Below are 18492 nucleotides of genomic sequence, written 5' to 3' on the forward strand. Positions count from 1 at the left end.
TCGTTGTGATGATCTCCCTCTGTGTGTCTTTGTGTCCACGGTGGCAAGTTGTTAACAGCCTCGCCTGGTATGCAGGAGGTCATGGGTTTAATTCCAATCCTGATGCCTATATATTTGGAGTTTGCATGTTCTCCCCGTGGTCACGTGGATTTTTCTCCAGGTTCTCCGGTTTTTCCCTGCACATTCACCCTCGTGTTTGGACGGTTGTGCGTGTGTAAGTGTCTGCGTGCGTGCGTCCTTGCTGCGGCGGCGCGTGTCCGAGTACTCGCTCGTCCCGACGGCCCATCACGTGTGTGTTGTTGGTAGGACGTGAGCTGCAACGAGATCCAGGCGCTGCCGCCCCAGGTAGCGAGCCTGACGTGCCTCCGTGACCTCAACGTGCGCAGGAACAATCTCGTCATCCTGCCCGACGGTAGCGCACCGCTTACGCTTCAATAGAGGCCCCTCCAAGCTCGTTAGGCGCTCCGGCGACGGCCTCAGTCAGCTGCGCGGTCGTGCGTGAACGGAAATGGTGGGGGGGGGGGGTGCGCAGGGATGGTGGGGGGGGGTGGTGGAGGTGGAGGGGAGGTCTTTTTGCAAGGCGGATACGTGACAAAATAAATATATTTACGTAAAAAGATACCGTGTTTATTTTCAGCGTAATGGTCTATTTTGTAGAGGACGCTTGGCAAACAGCAGGTCAACTGGCCAGTGAGGACTAGCCATGAAACTAGTGCATGCCTATGCACATTTATGTGATTTGAATGCGTCACATGTAATTGAGTCACATGACCCCTTCCACCAATAAAAGCGTGTTGTTCACTGCATTGTTTAAGAAAAAAATGGATTGTGCATTCCAGAAAAGGCACATGATATTTGTTGGCTTCACTGCTATTTTTAACTTTTTCTATACACAATACAAGCTGTAAATGGCCAATACAAGCTGTAAATGGCCAATATATGTTGGTCTCTGCGTACATAACTGATGTATAGTGGAGCACTCCACCCCCGAATAATCTTGGTATTCCAAGGACGCACTTTGTATATTTTAACAAACTGAACGAGCTGTAAATATCCCACCTCTCGATTGACATGAATGCACATTTCACCCTTCACCTTCTGTCTGGTCCAGGCCACGCGCCACCGGGAATTGTGATGTGTTACTCGCCATTTCTACTGAGCCCTTGTCAATTTGGAAAGGGTTTTCTGCCATCACAAACGCGTAACCCTCCTCCAGACAGACTAGTAACGTCTAAATCACGTGTTATTTTAATGTTTCTTCTTCCACGCATTTGTCTCACTCATGTGGGGTCTGTAATGCGTATCCAAATTGCACACCTCCAAAGTAATTAGTAACTTTGTATCTCAATATACACAACGTTACATTAATCTGTAATCTGTATATTACAACACCCGCGCAAATTGCATCTCGAAACGGCAAACCATTGCGAACCACGTTGACGTCAAAACCGATGATAAGGACCGCCACCACGGGGGAAAGCAAGACAAACGCCATCAAAGATAACGGTGGTCATTTTATTGTTTTTTACCCATTCACATGGCGCTGGGAACCCACACTCCCTTCTCTCCCCCCCCCCCGCGCCCCCCAACAGAAATCGCGGACTTGCCCCTGGTACAGTTGGACGTGTCATGTAACCGCCTGGGCGAAATCCCCGTGAGCTTCCGTAAGCTGAAGCAGCTGCAGAGTCTCGTGCTGGACAACAACCCGATGAAAAGCCCGCCGGCACAGGTGCGTGTCGGCACACACGCTGGCTGGAAAAACCGGAAGGCCTGGCATCGGCGAGAGGAATGCCGTCGAGTCCTTGTGGCGAGCCGAGAGCGAGTCCAAAAGCGTTGCTTGGAAACGCGGTGTTTGAATGGATGGATTTACGATTTGAGTAAATAAATGCCATATGATATCATATCATGGGACCTTTTTTCCAGTAACAAAGTAGGAAACATAAGAATAGGTTTTACCCTTTCTGGAAATAAAACAGGTGTTAAGATATTCAAACACAAAATAGATATCCATAATAGAGGTTTTTTGGGTTAGATCGCGTAAATATATGAATGTGTCGTTAAACCCGCCACTACCCGACAGCCAACTCGTAAGGGTTGTCACGTAAACGGAACGTGCCAATTCGTCACTTGTGCAGCACGCCGGTTGTGTGTTGGAGAGCCAAGCCACAACATTTATGTGATTTAACAACATATATTTACGCGATCTACCCCAAAAAACCTCTTATGGATGATATTGGTCGCGAAAGGCCTACGTGTTAAACAAAATAGATACCGTTTTGCAAGGAATCAAGTACTGCAGTAACCACACGTAGTTGTGGTGAACATGCAACCAAACATCCTCTGATAACATCTTACCTGTTTTATTGCCAGAAAGGGTAAAACCTAGTATTTTTTTATCATGACCATCATCAGCCATGATCAATCCACTGCTGAATGAAGGCCTCCCCAAGCCTCCAACACTTCTCACGGTCCTGCGACGTAACAATCTATCTAGCACCCACACAAGAGCTGATTTCATCGCTCCGTTTTCGAGGGGCGTCTCTCGGGCGCCTTCTCTCGTTTTGATGCCACTCCATCGATTTGGATGCCCACTGGCCAGCAGTTCATTGAGTCACGTGTCCTGCCCAAGCCTAACTACTTTTCTTAGCAGCCGGTACGATGCCGGTAATGTGTTTGTTTTCTAGTCCACGTGTTCCTCTTCACGTCCCTCGGTGTACTGTAGTTTAAAGCGTGCGCCTCCAATATAATCCGGCTTTCGTTCAATTTCTTTTGTCAATGTTTGTTTCTGATGCAAATTTCCCAGCAGATAATGTACACGAATTACAACATTCTTGTTTTTCATTATTTAAGTTTGTTTCCCAATGTGTGTGTGCAAATTCAATTATATTTCTTACTCTTTTACGCCGTTATTATATTCATGCTTTCTGTTACCCATTTTAGTTTGAACGTGTTCTAAAATTATTCTTTGCAGTGTTGTGATATGCAATACATTGTCTTTACCCGACCTGGTTCTTCCTGTATACCGACCTGGTTCTCAATGGGCTGTCGGCTCCTTGTTAAATTTAAGGGTTTGCAAATGTAGGTTGAATCTCTATCTACAAATGATAGAAATGCTAAAATTTGAAAGTCAGAGTGGGTGTTGGTCCATGGGCCAGAACCAAAAATGGCAAAGCTTAAGTGTTACTAAAATATTTAAATCATCTGCTCTGCGTGTTTGTTAGTAAAATCTTTAAATCACCAAAATAGTCAAAGTGGATAATGCAATAACCTTGTTTTAAAAGCTTGTCACCACACACTCCACTTGTATTTGCCATATACAGACGCTTGTAACCCTATATATTTGCCAATTCTAGTGGTGCTGCTCTCTGCCCTGGCCCCTCTAGTGTGTTATAGGCCGGTCTGCCCTTCTAAATATGACACTGTTGAAGAAGCAAAGACGTCGTCTGTTATCGAGGTCCCATGCAAAGCGATGCAAAACAACGTACGGGCTCATTTGTTTATCGCGCGACCCTGCCGTGTCTCTCGCAGATATGCATCAAGGGGAAGCATCACATTTTCAAGTACCTTCACATGGAGGCGTGCAAGCTTGATAAGAAGCTAGCCGATCGCTTGATCAGGCCTGCCGGCTCCTCCACATGGTGAGTGATGGAGCAAGCGGGCGCGTGCGCTGGGCGCCGGAATTGTCATTCAATTCGGCAGGGCTTGACGCTCGAAGCTTGCTGCATTGGCGTTAATTTGATATCCGCCGCGCAGCTATCGCTTAAACTCTCCCCTTAATTTATTTTTGAAAAATGCTCTTGAAATATTTGGCATGACATCTGCTCTGTGTGTTTGTGTGGCGGGGGTGGGGAGCAGTGGCGGAGTGGTTGGTGCATTGTGCTGTGAATTTCAGTTTTATTCTTAGCCATAACCAGTGTGCGATTTATTTGCAGGTATCCCTCGATTTATGAAAGCGATGCACTCTTCAAAAAACACGCCTAAAATGCAATTTTTTGTTAATCTAAATTTGGCTTTTCCCATTCATTTAATACAAAAAATTAGGAATGTATTTCGGACAGTAATTTCAAATCTGCTTCTAACCTAAACATTTTTACCACCTATATCACTATTCACAATATATATTTTTTAAATTAATGAAGAACATAAATCTTAAAAAGATTTAATAATAATTAATTTAAAACTCTCCAGCAGATCTGCTGCATGTTCTTAGCTCTTTCGGTAAAGTCACGTTGAAGGGAAACAATAAGATAATAAAATATATATAAAACAATAAAAATTATCACGACGTTTCGACCATAACGCAAACGGTCGTCATCAGGTGTGCCGGTTTGCATACAGTTATTTATTTATTTTTAGACGTTTACAAATAAATAAATTTATGCAAACCGACACACCTGATGACAACCGTTTGTGTTATGGTCGAAACGTCGTGAGAATTTTTATTGTTTTTTATTTTAAACGTTTAAAAATAAATAAATTTATGCAAACCGACACACCTGATGACGACCGTTTGTGTTATGGTCGAAACGTGAGAATTTTTTTTATTGTTTTATATATATTTTATTATTTTATTGTTTCCCTTCAACGTGACTTTACCGAAAGAGCTAAGAATATGAATTACTGCAGTCACGAAAGCTTTAAATCAAAATTTTAGATCTGCTGCATGTTGGAATGAATGTGAAGGCGTCACTCTTGCACTGTAGGGACACCTTGACGCTGTTGCGGATGGATGAGGCAGCCTCCTGGGTGCTTCTTGTTTAATCTCGTGGCGTGTGGCCATAGTGAAATTGTGTTGGCGCAGGAAATTCGATGTCGTTAGTCGAAAAGTGTCCATAATTTGTCAACTGTGTGAACACGTAATTTAATAAAATATACGTTCGCAAATCGAGGGATACCTGCGTGTACCGCTCCTGGACCTCCTTTAGATTGACTCGGTCTCAAATGAATACCTGGTGTGGTGTGTAAACATCAGCACAAGGGTGGCAAAGGCGAGCGGCCGGCCGGCGTGGTTCTTGCCGCACCACCCTCTCGTGCGCCGTGCCAGCCTTCATAGGTGCTCACTAACAGTACTCACCCCAGCAGCTTGTGTCGGCTACACGGCGTAACTTTGTCTTTTTGTGTGTGTTTTACACCATTCGACTGTGTTTTGTGTTCCCCTGCCAGCCTTCCCGAGGATTTTGTGCCACACAAGGCGTGCGGACTCCTCGATTCCGGGTTCAACAGCGTCGACAGTGGCAACAAGCGCTGGTCTGGCAACGAGGCACGTAGTAACCGCATCAAGGCAAGGGGGTTGAGTTGCGAGTTTGATTTCTGTTCATGAAACGCAGGGGGCGATGACGTGTGTGCATGTTACAGCCCCTTTTTTTGTCAACGTGCCTCTGGAAAACGAGGGCCACCCTCCCCCCCCCATAACGTGTAGGCATTGGTGGTTGTTTGACCATACTGCACGCCACGCTGGTCACTGCGTTGGTTTGTCCAAAGGCCGGTGAGCGTGGATGTTGAAGTATACTACCATGTAATTTTTTGAAAATTCCATGCTGCCCTCTGCCGACAACGTAGCCACCCAAAATGCTTGCAAACATTTTTTTAGTAAGGCTTGCGGTCTGGCATAATACACACCCGTGTTATTGAACAGACCACGTGTTATGTTCCTGGCTGTACGATGCATACATACCCCTCGCATCCATATTTTTGATTTGATCATCGTGCGTGCTTGCTGATGGAGGCGCAGAGAGTAGAAAACGCTCCTCGCTTGGCCAGCAAACTGCTCGGTAATGTTTTTTACTTGAATCTGCACGCTGAACCTTAGTGGACGGTTGTTTCAGCAACCGTGCACCACAAAGAACCACAATTCAAAGTCTCTTGGAAGTCATCTTCTGGAAGTGCTAAATTCCTCTTATTATTCGCATCTTTTCAGAAATTATAATAGAGGTCCATGCAGTGACAAAAAAAAACTCATTAAGGATGAATGCATAGCTCGGCACACTAAGCTTTGCACCATTGAGATTCTGCGTAGGAACCAGGCCATCACTTCTGGTTAAGCCGCCTTCTCAAAGCTCGTGAGTTGATGGAGTTGAATTGAATCTTCAGTTCAGCGGATCAATGCATGCCCAGTACGAGGAGACTCACGTGGTCCAGTCATGTGCTGTGCGAAGCGGTCAAAATCATCCCCTTGTCTCTTGCAATGGAGATGATGTTACATTTTTATGGTGACTTTTGAATGCTGCTTAATTTACATTCAGTTTAATTCATTGTCCCTGTTTCAACATCAAGGGCAGCCTCTGGAATGTGTTGTGACCTGTATGTATGTATGTTGAACATCTTTCGCACCGTACGTAGCCAATCGTGATAATTGGAGGTTCGGGGGAAGGACAACAAACTAAAAATAAAAAGCAGTTCTAAAGAAATTAGTTTTCAATCTTGATGACATAAAAGTGCGTAGCTCCGGTGGCTTCCTAATATCGGAAGGAAGAGCGTTCCAGACGGCCGCAGAAGCGCATCTGAAAGAGCGCGTTGCAGTGACCTAAGGCACTGTGTGACCTATCCGAAAAAAGAAGAAACATGTTTTTAATGCTTTGCACTAACTGTCTGTCGGGGGGGGGGGGGGGGGGTTATGCACTATTTTAACTGTTGTAAAGATTATCCGATATGAAGTCAACCGTAGCACACGTTACTATTCGGGACTTAACGTATTAAAAGCTGCCTAAATTGATAACATGTTTGTAAAAATGATAAGCTTTGCTTTGTGACCCTAAACCAGAGCAAAAATGACTTTCTCCCAAATATGAAAATTAGTTTTGACTTGAAATATACCCGCCTGTGGGGTTCCGCGCTGCTCGTTCAACGCGTCGAGAGACGAACGCCTGTTGGAGAGGGTCACGTTGTCCGTGCCCGCCGCGCGATGTTTCTCCCTCCCAAGTTGTTTTGGCTCGCGGCCGCCGCCCTTGTGCGATCTTGACGCGAGTCTCTCTGCCATCGCGTCTTTGAAGCAGCCTTCGGACGAGGAGTCGGCGTCAACGGCTCTGATGCGCGGTGCGGACAGCTCGCGGGACCAGCGGTTGCGACGCGAAACCCCCCACACGCCCCTGAGCAACGGCCTCGGTGAGTCCCCCCCCCCCCCCGTCTCTGTGGTTTTCCTATCGCACGTTGCTCCCGTTTGCCCGTGGCCAATGGGAGCAACGTGCGACAGCAATTGTGTTGTGCCCCAGGAGGGAGAGGTGCACAGTTTCACTTGAGCTTTCGTCTCCGTTGATGCCGACGAGAAATACGACCACTGCCATACGGGGTCGATCTTGTGTGTGTGGAGACTGAGGGTGTACAACTCAATTGTTCCTGTCTGTATTAGCCATGTACCTCCCATCCACTGTGTTCCATTAAATTGCAATCTAGTTCCATGAAAGTGCAACCTAGTTCCATGAATGTGCAATCTCGGGGCGCCAAGGTGGCTTGGAGATGTTAACTGCCTCTCCAGCTATACAGGAGGACATGGGTTCAATCCCGACCCAGTCGTCTATATATTCGGAGTTTGCGTGTTCTCTCTCCCCGTGGTCACTTAGATTTTTCTCCGGTCCACATTTAGACATTTCGTAGTCTGGCGCACAGCAGCTGCACTTGTGGCTCGACGTTTGACGAAAGGTGGTTGTCTTTTGTTGAACGGGGAGCGGTGATGCAGTGGTTACTGCGTTCCGGATCCGCCGAACCGAGTTTGATTCGAGCTCATGGCCAACACCAATGATGATTATCTAAACCGGTCCGGGGCCTCTCCCTGAGGTCGACTCATCCTCAAATGAGTAAACCCTTGTGTGCCGAGCCGGCCTTTATAGGTGCTCACTACCAGTCCTTGCCCCAACATTCTTTTAAGGCCCAAGGGGAATCTTTGTCTCTGCTTGTTGTTTGTTTGTCAAGTCTTCTTTTCGCCTCCGTTGTGAAGCGATGCCGTTTCTCAAACTGTGCCGCGGCCATGTCTAGCTGTGGAGTGCCTTTTAACTCCCACGCAGAGTGGCCGCGATATTATTTTTCACAATACGATATCAGATATTGCGATTGGACGATTATTGTGAGATAATTGTCCTCTACCTTTGTAGTTATAGTTCAGATTTTCACATTTGTATTGTTGTCCCTTGATGAACTGCAGCCTATAATGTTTATATTTATGCTTGGTGGTTTTTCACTTCCTCTTATTCAAACCTGCTTCGCTTCCGTGATATCATGTGATCTGGTGCGTCGCTGGTGATTTGTTCATTGGCAAATAGATCGTATCTTCCCAAAGTATTTACCGACTCAGCTGGCCAAAAACCTATTTTCCCGATCGCCATGGCGCAGTCGGGAGTGACGTTCCAGTGGCGTTGTAGAGAGGCCACGGGGAATTGTTGAAATTCTCATCGTATTGCACGAGTTCTCGGCGCTCGCATCGCGCACATTCAGCATCTGCTAGACGGCGCTACGAGAGTGTGGAGTTATTGACCAAGGTGGTCACTTTTATTTGTGCTTCTGCTAAAACAACTGCAATTTTTTTGTTTGACTGATTAGCACAGTTGGCTACATACGGCGCGAAAGAAGTTTAACATACATATATTTGATGTTTAGCTCTCTAATTGAAACCTGACGATGCCGTGGCAGCAGTAGAGGGTGCCGCTGTAACCCCGCGGTTGTGCCCTCAGTGGTGGAGGAGGGCCAGGAGGTGGACTACATTGAGGACGAGGACGAGGAGGACGCGGTTACCCCCAAGGCGGAAGACCAGCCGGGACTGACCACGAAGTTCATGGCGTACATCGAGCGCAGGATATCTCACGAGGTGCACGCGCTCCCAGGGCCGCCGTCTCGTCTCGCGCATTTAACGCCGGACGTTTCGCCCGTTCGGTCTGCACGTCGTACGATTTCGCCCGGTTTTATTCCAGTTTTGCTATCCGCCATCCTTTCTGGAGACAAGGGTGGCCATTAAGATCTCTCGCAGAGCAGTGCAACTCTCCGTGTTACAGAACGGCTCGTGGAAGAAGATATCATAGAACTTCTTCTGAGGTTCTTTCAAGCGATTGTTTTTATCCGCACTCCAAAGGCGCACCTGCCCACATGCTCCACCACAGATCAATGTTTTTGTCGCACGGTAGTGTGACAGTCATTGATGACACCTGACTGAGACCATCGGGTCCGATCGCTTGAGAACCCGAGTTATGTTGGAGATGGCTCCCGGAATGCATACCGTGGATATCAGCATTGCCAGTTCAGTGCTCTTGACTCCGAGCCACCCAGCAATCTCCTACAAACGTAATTCATACGTTAGTCTACGACTTCCCCATCTCAGTCGTAAAGTTTAAGTTGATTGCCAATCTCAGTCCTGTGCGACTGCAGGGATGTGCCGACATTACTGCTCACAGGCACGATTATCCCGGCACTCCTCAGCGTAAGAGCAAGTTTAATTGGCTCATAAATCAGGAAGCTGAAATCCTGGCACTTATAATCATCTCCGCCGATAATCAGTTACACTTGTACCTTGGCTCCAGCTCGTCAGATTATCTTGGATTAGGCTTATTAGATTGGCGTGTTTCAAGTTTATTTTATTTAACCAACTCAAGTGGAACCAAAATAGTCTTGAGTCACCTGTGTCTCCAAAATGACAAAAGCAAGAATGTAAAAACAACAAGCAATTCGAATTTAGACCAATAACAACCACATTACGGAAGACATCGAAAAAGTGTGTACACATTCATCATTATTGAGCGAGGCGAATTTCTCGTAATAAAAGTTGGCATGGGCAAATTTTATTTATTTACCATTCATATAAAAAAGCGCGCGCGTACCATCCATACGTCATGTGACTAAGGAGCTGCCCAGCAACAGTCGTCCCATTTTGTTGACGGCTGCCCCTTGCGCCGTTGGCTTGAAGGCGGAGTGACTTAACTGGATCACACCGAAAACCGAGCGGTCCAGCGATTTGGATATTGACTTGTGATGGCTAACACGAGAAGAAGCCTGACACAACAAAATGACCAATTTCTTTTTACCATTGCGTGCGGACTGCAGAAGCTGTTTCCGTTGCGGACAGACGAGACGCCACTGCCACGCTCTGAGGACGATGGCGGCTGGAGGGAGGAGCAGAGGTGAAGCCTCCATTTATACGGTTTTGCGTCGTGTACGCGCGTGCGCCGTTGCTGTGGTCATCGGGGGCAAGCAGACGGGGCCATACCCTGCGCCTGTACCCAAATAAACACCAGGCAGCGTTCACTCACGTATCGTGTGGCGGTTCTCGGGCGGCAGATTTGTTTTGATGTCTTTTTAAGAGGCGCCAGACGGAGATGAGCGTAGAGGGGTAACTGACAAGTTTGTGAGCTTGGAGTGAGATGCAATCAAAATGTAAATATCTTGTGTGACCCGGGGTGTCTGGGGTGCCACGGTGGCGAGATGTTGACTACCTCGCCTGGAATCAACATCGTGCGTTTAGAGTGTTTGGCTGCTATACATTTCCACGTGATGATAGGCCGCTTTATTGAGCTATCATTTGTGGCCAGGTCGCTTCTGAAAAAGAGCCACATAGCTCAGTGAGCCTTGCCTAGTAAAATAAAAAAAAATTGTGTTAGTCTGATTCGAGTTTCAAGCGTTGGAGCTACACGGTGGAACAGTGGTGACACAAGCAACACATAGCAATAAAGGGGACTGTGTTTGATTCCCAACTCGGCCACCTTTCTGTGTGGAATTTGTATTCTCTTCCCCTGTGTCCTCTGTGGGTTTCTGCCTGGTTCTCTGGTTACCTCCCATAGCTAATAAAAAAACAATGACTGGTATTGGCCAAACATCCCATTGCTGTGAAATCACCTGCAAATTACTCAAGTGGGGTTACACGTAGCAACATCACCCCCAGCGTAAAAACGTGGCAGGACTCTGCTGTAAACGTGTCATGAGACTTTTCTGGGTAAAAACGCGTAGTGGTCGTAGTAGTAATCATAATCAGAGGTCAGACAGCCAGGAGGACACAGCCTGGGTTTGTATCTCAAAGATCAGAGCGGTTTGTTTGAGGTTTGATCTTTTTACATGACAGCGTGTCCCATTGATTCGTCTTCAGCTGTGATTTGGTTGTACACTGGGAGTGCCTTGTGCGTTCTCTGGGTCCTTTTGTTGCACTGACGTTCATTTTGAAAAAGTAAATGTATTTATGCAAAGTATGTTTGTACGTGCACTCCAATTAACATTTTCACTGTCGAGCTAAGTGTTACTTAAGGGTCCACATTATCAAAATGTATAAATTTTCACATAAAGAAATATGCCTGTGTAATAGAGACTTGTCCGAGCGTGTTTACGATTATTGTTTTGTACGGAAATTCCATAACGCAATAAATAAAGAATGGATTTTTTTTAACTCGCACACAGGGTTTTTTTCAAGTTTGACATTTATTGCACTCACTCTGAAACGTAGGCCTGTATGCTGTCATTCTACCGCACGTAAATCTTATTAATTTAACATAAACGCGGGAGAGAAAAGGAAAAAAAATAGTGAAAGAGAAAAGGATCTGCAACAGATTGTTTATATATGGTTATTTGCTTGTCTTGGTGGCTCGTGTTAAAATAAAAAAAAAGTTTACTTTAACTGTCGGCGAATACTCACACCTGGTGCAGAATTGTGGGTAGTGGTGGCGAGATGTTATCTCTCTCGCTTGGTATGCAGGAGGTTGTGGGATTGATCCGGATCCCTGACCCCCGCTGTATATTTGAAGTTTGCATGTTCTCCCCGTGGTTGTGTGGATTTTCCTCCGGGTCCTCCGTTTTTTTTCCGTCTACATTTAGAAACGTGCGTTGAGAGTATTTGGCTACTGCTTTACATTTCCACGTGATAAGCCACTTCGTTGAGCTATTTCTTGTGGCCAGGTCACTTCTAAAAAAGAGCTATGTAGCTCAGTGGGCCTTACCTGTTAAAATAATAGTAATAGTTTAAAAGTGGGCCATGAAAAGTGAGGTGGCAGGAGCGGGGACGCCACTATGTACCCACCTCCAAACTCTTTCTGCATCACGTCCCGTGGCCCGATCGGAACTTGCTCTTCGTTTAGATCAACTAACAACCAGGGAACGGAAGCATCGTTGAGACAAACAAGTTTTATGTTAGGGTGGGGTGGGGGGGTGAGGTTTTTGGGGGTTGTGATTCCATTTATTATTCATTACATATTTAAGAACTCTCACTTAAATAAACACCCAACAATTAATTTGACTCGTATTCATTACAAAGACACGTGGTGCTGTATTCAAATGATTGAGCAGCTCACGAGCAGAACCTGGGCCACATTTAATTATGATCACAGCAGCATTTTTAGCTCTCATTAATACTACATTTGCATTGCCATTCATTACCATGGGCACAATAACAAGTGGAGTTGACACCATGTCTACTCATGAGATGTTTGGTCGACGCCCAATGCCGGAAGTCTTGATGATTTCAATCACAACAACAGTCATTACATTGCTCAACAATGATAGTTTTTCTACAGCGCTGGGGAACAGAAAAAATGCTTTGGTTATTCTGAGATTCGCCTAAGAGCGTAGCGTGACAAGACTGTGACTCCTTTGTGTGGTAGACGTTTTAGTTTGTGAAAGAAAACTTGCGTCAACTTCACGATTCCTCAAACAGAGTGAATGAGAATCGATGTGTGTGCTTTAGGTTTGCTCAGCACCTATTGCAATGGCACGTAGCAATAGCAAATTGTAATGGTATTGTTATTCTATTGCTATACGCGAGAATGGCATAGCTGTAATAGATAGGGATGTGCACAGTTATAGATGCATACTTATAGGCTCACATCGGTATGTCGGCAATGCGTAAGGCATAGTTGGGCATTCAATGATGGGTAGGGTCGTGCTCGTACTTAGCCAACCGTGCTAATCGGAAGTGCTTGCATCTGTTTGACTGCAGTGTTATATGGAAGAATCCAATATTTTATTTTAGTAATCATAACTCATGGAGCGCCTAATGTGATACTTTAACATGCGTGATATCGGCCCCAGGCTTGTAATGATGTGCCGATTAAAAGTTTCTTACACTTCTGATAAACGCATGTTGTGCGTGTTTGATTTGACAATAAAGTATTCAAATTGTATGCAAATATGTGAATGCTATATTTAAATTCATGGAACAAACAAAACCATAAAACCAGACTTTGAGATACAGTGCAAACGAGATGGTAAAATATAAAGCGAAAAATTATTGATTCTCAAAATCAATTCTCTGAATTTAGCCGACGGCGGAGTGGTTAGCGCGCCGCACTGTGAACCGCCAACCCGAGTTCGATTCCCAGCCATCGCGAACTCACATCACTGGCGAACAATATATCTGTAACGGCCCCTGGGCCTTTCCTCCATTCGCCAAATCCGTTTTGATCGGCACGGTGAAGTATGGTCAAGGAAACATCGTAACCAAACACAGATTTACGGGGCCTTCATCCAGCGGCAGAATGGCAGACAGCTGAAAATAAAACAAATCAGGAATTGTATCTTATTATTTCGCACCTCCGATCAGCACGGCTACGTACGGTGCGAAAGAAGTTTAACATACGTATCTGAACCCTGAATCATGTAATCGCATCACTTGGAGAGGGTAGGGGTGTGTAGTGGTTGTAGTGAGAAATGTGTTCCATATTCCTAACTAGCCCCCACAGCACCTTGCGCCGCGTTGCTCTGGCCCCTGCCGTTCCTCGCTAACGCGCACCGTGCCCCTTGCCGACTCGTTGCAGCAAAACGCCGACGGCGGACGACGAGCAGGGCGGCGGCGGCGGCGGGAGGGCCGCCGCCGACAGGGAGGCTGGCGACGGCACCCTGCGGGAGCGTCACCGCAGCGCCGACGGGAGCCAGGAGAGGTACGGCCCCGCCCGGTCGCCCGCCCCCCCCCTCACTTGTGACGTGGCGTCCTGCCGAGAGATGACGCAATCACCGTCTCGTCATCCTTTCGGGCGGCGCAGCGTTTTTGCTGCGTGTAGAAGTGACGGCTGGGGACGTTGCGTAAAGCGGAGTTGGGCAATTGGGAGGTGACGAAGCAAAAGCCACGTGGGACGATGCTGCGTGACCTGTGCGTGGGACTCGCAAAGAAAGGGGATGAGCGGAAGTGACCGACTGCGGCGTTGGCCTGAGAGTCTTTAACATTAAAGCCCCAGGTGCAATGTTCTATTTGCGTCCCAATATAATTCGGTGGTGTTGGGTAATAGCAGTCGTAAAATAGTTTAATGATTAACATTTAAACAAAGGCTCTATGTACGAGCAAATCCTCTGGAATGTGTCCGATATTTGTGATACCTAAAGCTTGGTTGGCTTGGGGCGACCACCTGGCATAGCAGTTTGTTAACAGTCTGCTGCACTTCTCCATGGTGGGCGGCAGTGGGCAGTGCAGCAAAATCCACCGCCGTACTGCACTCCTGTGCTCCTCTTCCTGCTCACCGTTTCTCTAATCCCTAATCCGGCGGTGGATTGACAGAGCCTCGCGCGTCGCAACACACGTTACGTGCAATAAATACGTCGGTGATTATTGAGTCGTTGGGCCATGATGCCAGTGCCGTTTCGTCAACGGCTCGGCACCGTCCACTAAAATAAAAAGACGGTGACGAGACCCCGTGACGAGCGGCAACCTCGGCGGCGTGGCGAGACCCGAGCGAGCGTGCGTGCTATCACCTTGGCCTGAGTGGTGCAGCAGCCGCCACCCCGGCCCTGCCACGTCCCAGGGCCCCCGCAGCGACGAGACCCAACGGGTGCAAAATGTACGCTGGAAGCAGTCGTCGCGTGTTCGAGCCCCGACGCGTCAAGTCGCTGGCGAGCGCGCTCGCTAACCGTGCTTCGTTGCCCGCGTGTGCCCGCATCTGCCCGTGTCTGCCTTTGTCTGGCCGCATCGCCCCCCTTCCCTCTCCTTCCCCGTGCCCCTGCCGCCGCCGCCGCCGCCGCTGCTGCTGACGACACCAACGCCTCGTCGCTACCGCATCCGTGGCGTGCGTCGGCCACCCTCTGCTGCACGTGCCCTGCTGCTGCCGCCTGCTCGGTTTAACGGGTGCTGCCTGGCGTTTCTCTGTGGCGGTGGTTGGGGTCGGTGGGGGGTGGGGTTGGTGGTGGCCCTGCGTTGTTGGGGACGGCAGGCGAAGGCCCGTTGTTTACTCGGCGTCGTTCTGCGAGACGGACATTCGCCGACGACCCATATCGTTTCACGACGCCAGGTACCGGCTCGAGTCCCTACTCCCCCCTCGCTGACTTCACCCACGCCGGTGACCGTTAATTCGCCGGCCCGCCCGGCCACCATCACATTTGCAGCGCTGCGCCGGGAACCGGACGGCAGAATTTCAACCTGATGGGGGAAATGTTCAGCGAAGCACTACGATGGTGGGGCAGCCTTTCGCCTTTCTGTCTGTGAAGCGATGCGACAACAATGAGCGAGGGTCACGAACACCGAATGAGCGAGTGCATTAGTCAAGAGAATATTGAGACTTTTAAAATCGGTTTTAGTTCCACAACTGCTGATCAATTACTTTTGTGGACAGACCAGAGTACCGGCCGGCCTTATTTACACGTCCCTGCTTAGGAGTGCAAATGCAGTTAAACTCGAGCGTTTCACTGCATTTACGCGAGAATAAATAAAGCAAAATATAACGAACGGAAGTTCGCGTAAAAACGGGGGGTGGGTGTCACGTGAAAGGGACCACCCAGCGACCCGGCCATACGGGCAGCTGGGACGGCTGCGTGAGTCGAGGCTTGAGCATGCCCCCTGGTCTCTTGCCGCATGTCCGCCGCTCGCTGTTTGTCACTAACATAGCAAGAATGTGCGATAACCTCCCTCCCCAATCCGTGGTCCCGTGCATCTGTCGCCTTCGTGTCTCCCCGCGTGTCTGTGCGTGTCTCCCCGTGTGTCTGTGCGTGTCTTCCCGCGTGTCTGTGCGTGTCTTCCCGCGTGTCTGTGCGTGTCTTCCCGCGTGTCTGTGCGTGTCTTCCCGCGTGTCTGTGCGTGTCTCCCCGCGTGTCTCCCCGTGTGGCTGTGCGTGTCTCCCCTCGTGTCTGTGCGTGTCTCCCCTCGTGTCTGTGCGTGTCTCCCCGCGTGTCTGTGCTTGTCTTCCCGTGTGTCTGTGCGTGTCTCCCCGCGTGTCTGTGCGTGTCTCCCCTCGTGTCTGTGCGTGTCTCCCCTCGTGTCTGTGCGTGTCTCCCCGCGTGTCTCCCCGCGTGTCTGTCCGTGTCTCCCCGCGTGTCTGTGCGTGTCTCCCCGCGTGTGTCTGTGTGTGTCTCCCCACGTGTCTCCCCGCGTGTCTGTGCGTGTCTCCCCGCGTGTCTGTGCGTGTCTCCCCTCGTGTCTGTGCGTGTCTCCCCGCGTGTCTGTCCGTGTCTCCCCGCGTGTCTGTGCGTGTCTCCCCGCGTGTGTCTGTGTGTGTCTCCCCACGTGTCTCCGCGTGTCTCCCCGCGTGTGTCTCCCCGCGTGTCTCCGCTTGTCTCCCCGCGTGTGTCTGTGCGTGTCTCCCCGCGTGTCTGTCCGTGTCACCCCCGCCGTCTCTCTCGACACCACGCATGTGCATTTGTCCTTCGTCGTCACGTCCTCCGTGCATCCCCCTCGTGTGTCCCCCCCGGCGCCCCGGCCTACCCCCTCCCCCCACCCCGTGTGTTTGTCTTAGACGTCTCCCTCAGTCTTCGTCCTTCACTGCCAAGGACAGACGCCGCTCCCCCGCGTTTGTCCACTCGGCCCCAAGGTACCGCTCGCCTGCGCTGGGTCTCTCCCCCGTCTCTTACCCCCGACGGTGCCTTGTGCTTGCCCAGGCCTTGGGAGACGGTTTGCGAAACGCTTCGGCTTCATTGCGAGCACGGTCCTGCCGTGTTGTTGGTCGCGGTTCTCGTGTTTGCCGTGCAGAGTGATTTTGAAACGCGTCTGTACGAGAGGGTCGCCTGCTGTGAAGTTGTTGTGAACCGGTTGGGTTGTTAAATGTTGTGGTGAAACCTCGGTGGGAAGCTGTTTGGCCACGTCGAACGTTCGATGCGGCCAAAAAAAAAAATTCACGTCAGGAAACGTTGACGTGGTTTCTGTCGATTCGCGATTTTTTTAGGAGATATATACACACACAGGTAAGAGCAATGCGCATAAAGCGGGAATTTTATGGTGAGGTTTCACTGCATGTACCAACAGCTTTTTCCTCATTTGCAATGTCTTTGTGGATCTATGTTTGTTTTGAGTCAGGGGTCGCGCATCAGGGAGCCACCCCCTTGTTTGCCCATTTTCTCACGCGAATGGGGAAAAAAGCCAAATGCGCGTTGACGCTTTCGTCAGTTGCCCACGTGCGGTGTTCGCCTTCCCGACACCAGTCTCTTTTGCAGTCCTACGCTATGAGTCGGAAATGCGGTTGGATTATGCAGCGCTTGTCGTGTTGACAATCGCGATCTGTGTGGGTGCGTGTCGCATCCCTACGCGGCGCGGGCTATCGCGTCTGGATGCGATGGGCGTGTCCGGTGAGTCAAAATATAGGCACTCGACTAAACGATCAATTATTCTTTATTTTACCAGCTAGGGCCCACTGAGCTATGTAGCTCTTTTTTTCAGAAGCAACCTGGCCAAGAATGATCGCCTAATGAAGTGGCTTATCACTTGGAAAATTATAGCAGCCGAATACTCTTGAATGCTTATTTCTAAATGTCGAGGGAAAAACCGGGGAACCCGGAGAATAATCCCCACGACCACGGACAGAACATGAAAACTCCAAATATACCTCAGGCATCAGGGTCGGGATCGAACCCAGGATCTCCTGTATACCAGGCGAGGGAGGTAACATCTCGTCACCACGGTGCCCATTTGTAGTAGGCAAGGTGTTGTTGCCGTTTTGCTGCCGGTAGATCAGCTGCGACGACTCCGTTTGGTCCACGGTCGTCTGCGATTCGTGCAACAGCGGCAGCAGCTGGTGGCTCGTTGCTGTGCTGGCACGCCGTGGCCTTTAATCCAGCGCTGGTCGAGGCGGCGAGGGTTGGTGAATCGGACAAATTCGTGAGGGCACCCGCCTTGCCCGTGGTCATCTAGGTCGCCATCTCCCAGCTTGCCAGGGTACGAATGGCAGTACGGCAAGTAAAATAATCTGTGCGGGGATTGAGTGTTAGCCCCCCCCCCTCGTACGGATTTCCATCTGCGTGTATAATAATTAATCGTGGTGGACAAGCATCCCAATGAAGGGACAGCAGAGCTTGGGCAATTATCGGCGACTCTTCTTGCTGCATTCCCATCACTTCTGTTGTTTCCTGCGCCTGTCAATCGTTTGTGGCGAACGTCCCGTTACAAATTCTGTTATCCTAAGCGACGCGGGCGGCACAACGCTGCAGCGTGTGCAGGTTCGGTGAGCGGCCGTGTCGTCCGTGTGGTTATCGCAGTGGAGGGTACGGCGGCGGCGGCGGCGGCGGAGGAGGAGAAGGAGGGGGACCTTGCGCGCCGCTCGCCGGCATCTTGCGGAACGCCGGCAGCACCTCGGCTTCGCCGCTCCCGGGGCTCGTCAGCAAGTGAGGGCAGCGACCGCCGGGCGTTTT

General features: G+C 49.3%; 1 protein-coding gene across 13 annotated transcripts in view; it reads left to right on the forward strand.

Moving 5' to 3' along the window:
- Window positions 1-18492, forward strand: part of LRCH1 (leucine rich repeats and calponin homology domain containing 1) — a 61537-nt gene that overhangs the window by 23723 nt on the left and 19322 nt on the right. For 8 of the 13 annotated variants that reach the window (XM_032975063.2, XM_032975070.2, XM_032975068.2 and 5 more), the window contains exons 4-14: window positions 307-412; window positions 1593-1729; window positions 3529-3638; window positions 5164-5281; window positions 6990-7101; window positions 8661-8794; window positions 10021-10097; window positions 13710-13832; window positions 15093-15170; window positions 16608-16682; window positions 18340-18465. In XM_032975063.2, the coding sequence (XP_032830954.2) occupies window positions 307-412; window positions 1593-1729; window positions 3529-3638; window positions 5164-5281; window positions 6990-7101; window positions 8661-8794; window positions 10021-10097; window positions 13710-13832; window positions 15093-15170; window positions 16608-16682; window positions 18340-18465 (1196 nt within the window). The remainder of the gene's footprint in view (window positions 1-306; window positions 413-1592; window positions 1730-3528; window positions 3639-5163; window positions 5282-6989; window positions 7102-8660; window positions 8795-10020; window positions 10098-13709; window positions 13833-15092; window positions 15171-16607; window positions 16683-18339; window positions 18466-18492) is intronic. The other 5 variants (XM_032975064.2, XM_032975066.2, XM_032975067.2 and 2 more) reach the window with 5 other exon arrangements.

The sequence above is a fragment of the Petromyzon marinus genome, chromosome 55 (assembly GCF_048934315.1).
Source record: "Petromyzon marinus isolate PM22_M1 ecotype Great Lakes invasive population chromosome 55, UKy_Petmar_22M1.pri1.0, whole genome shotgun sequence".
Taxonomy (NCBI): domain Eukaryota; kingdom Metazoa; phylum Chordata; class Hyperoartia; order Petromyzontiformes; family Petromyzontidae; genus Petromyzon; species Petromyzon marinus.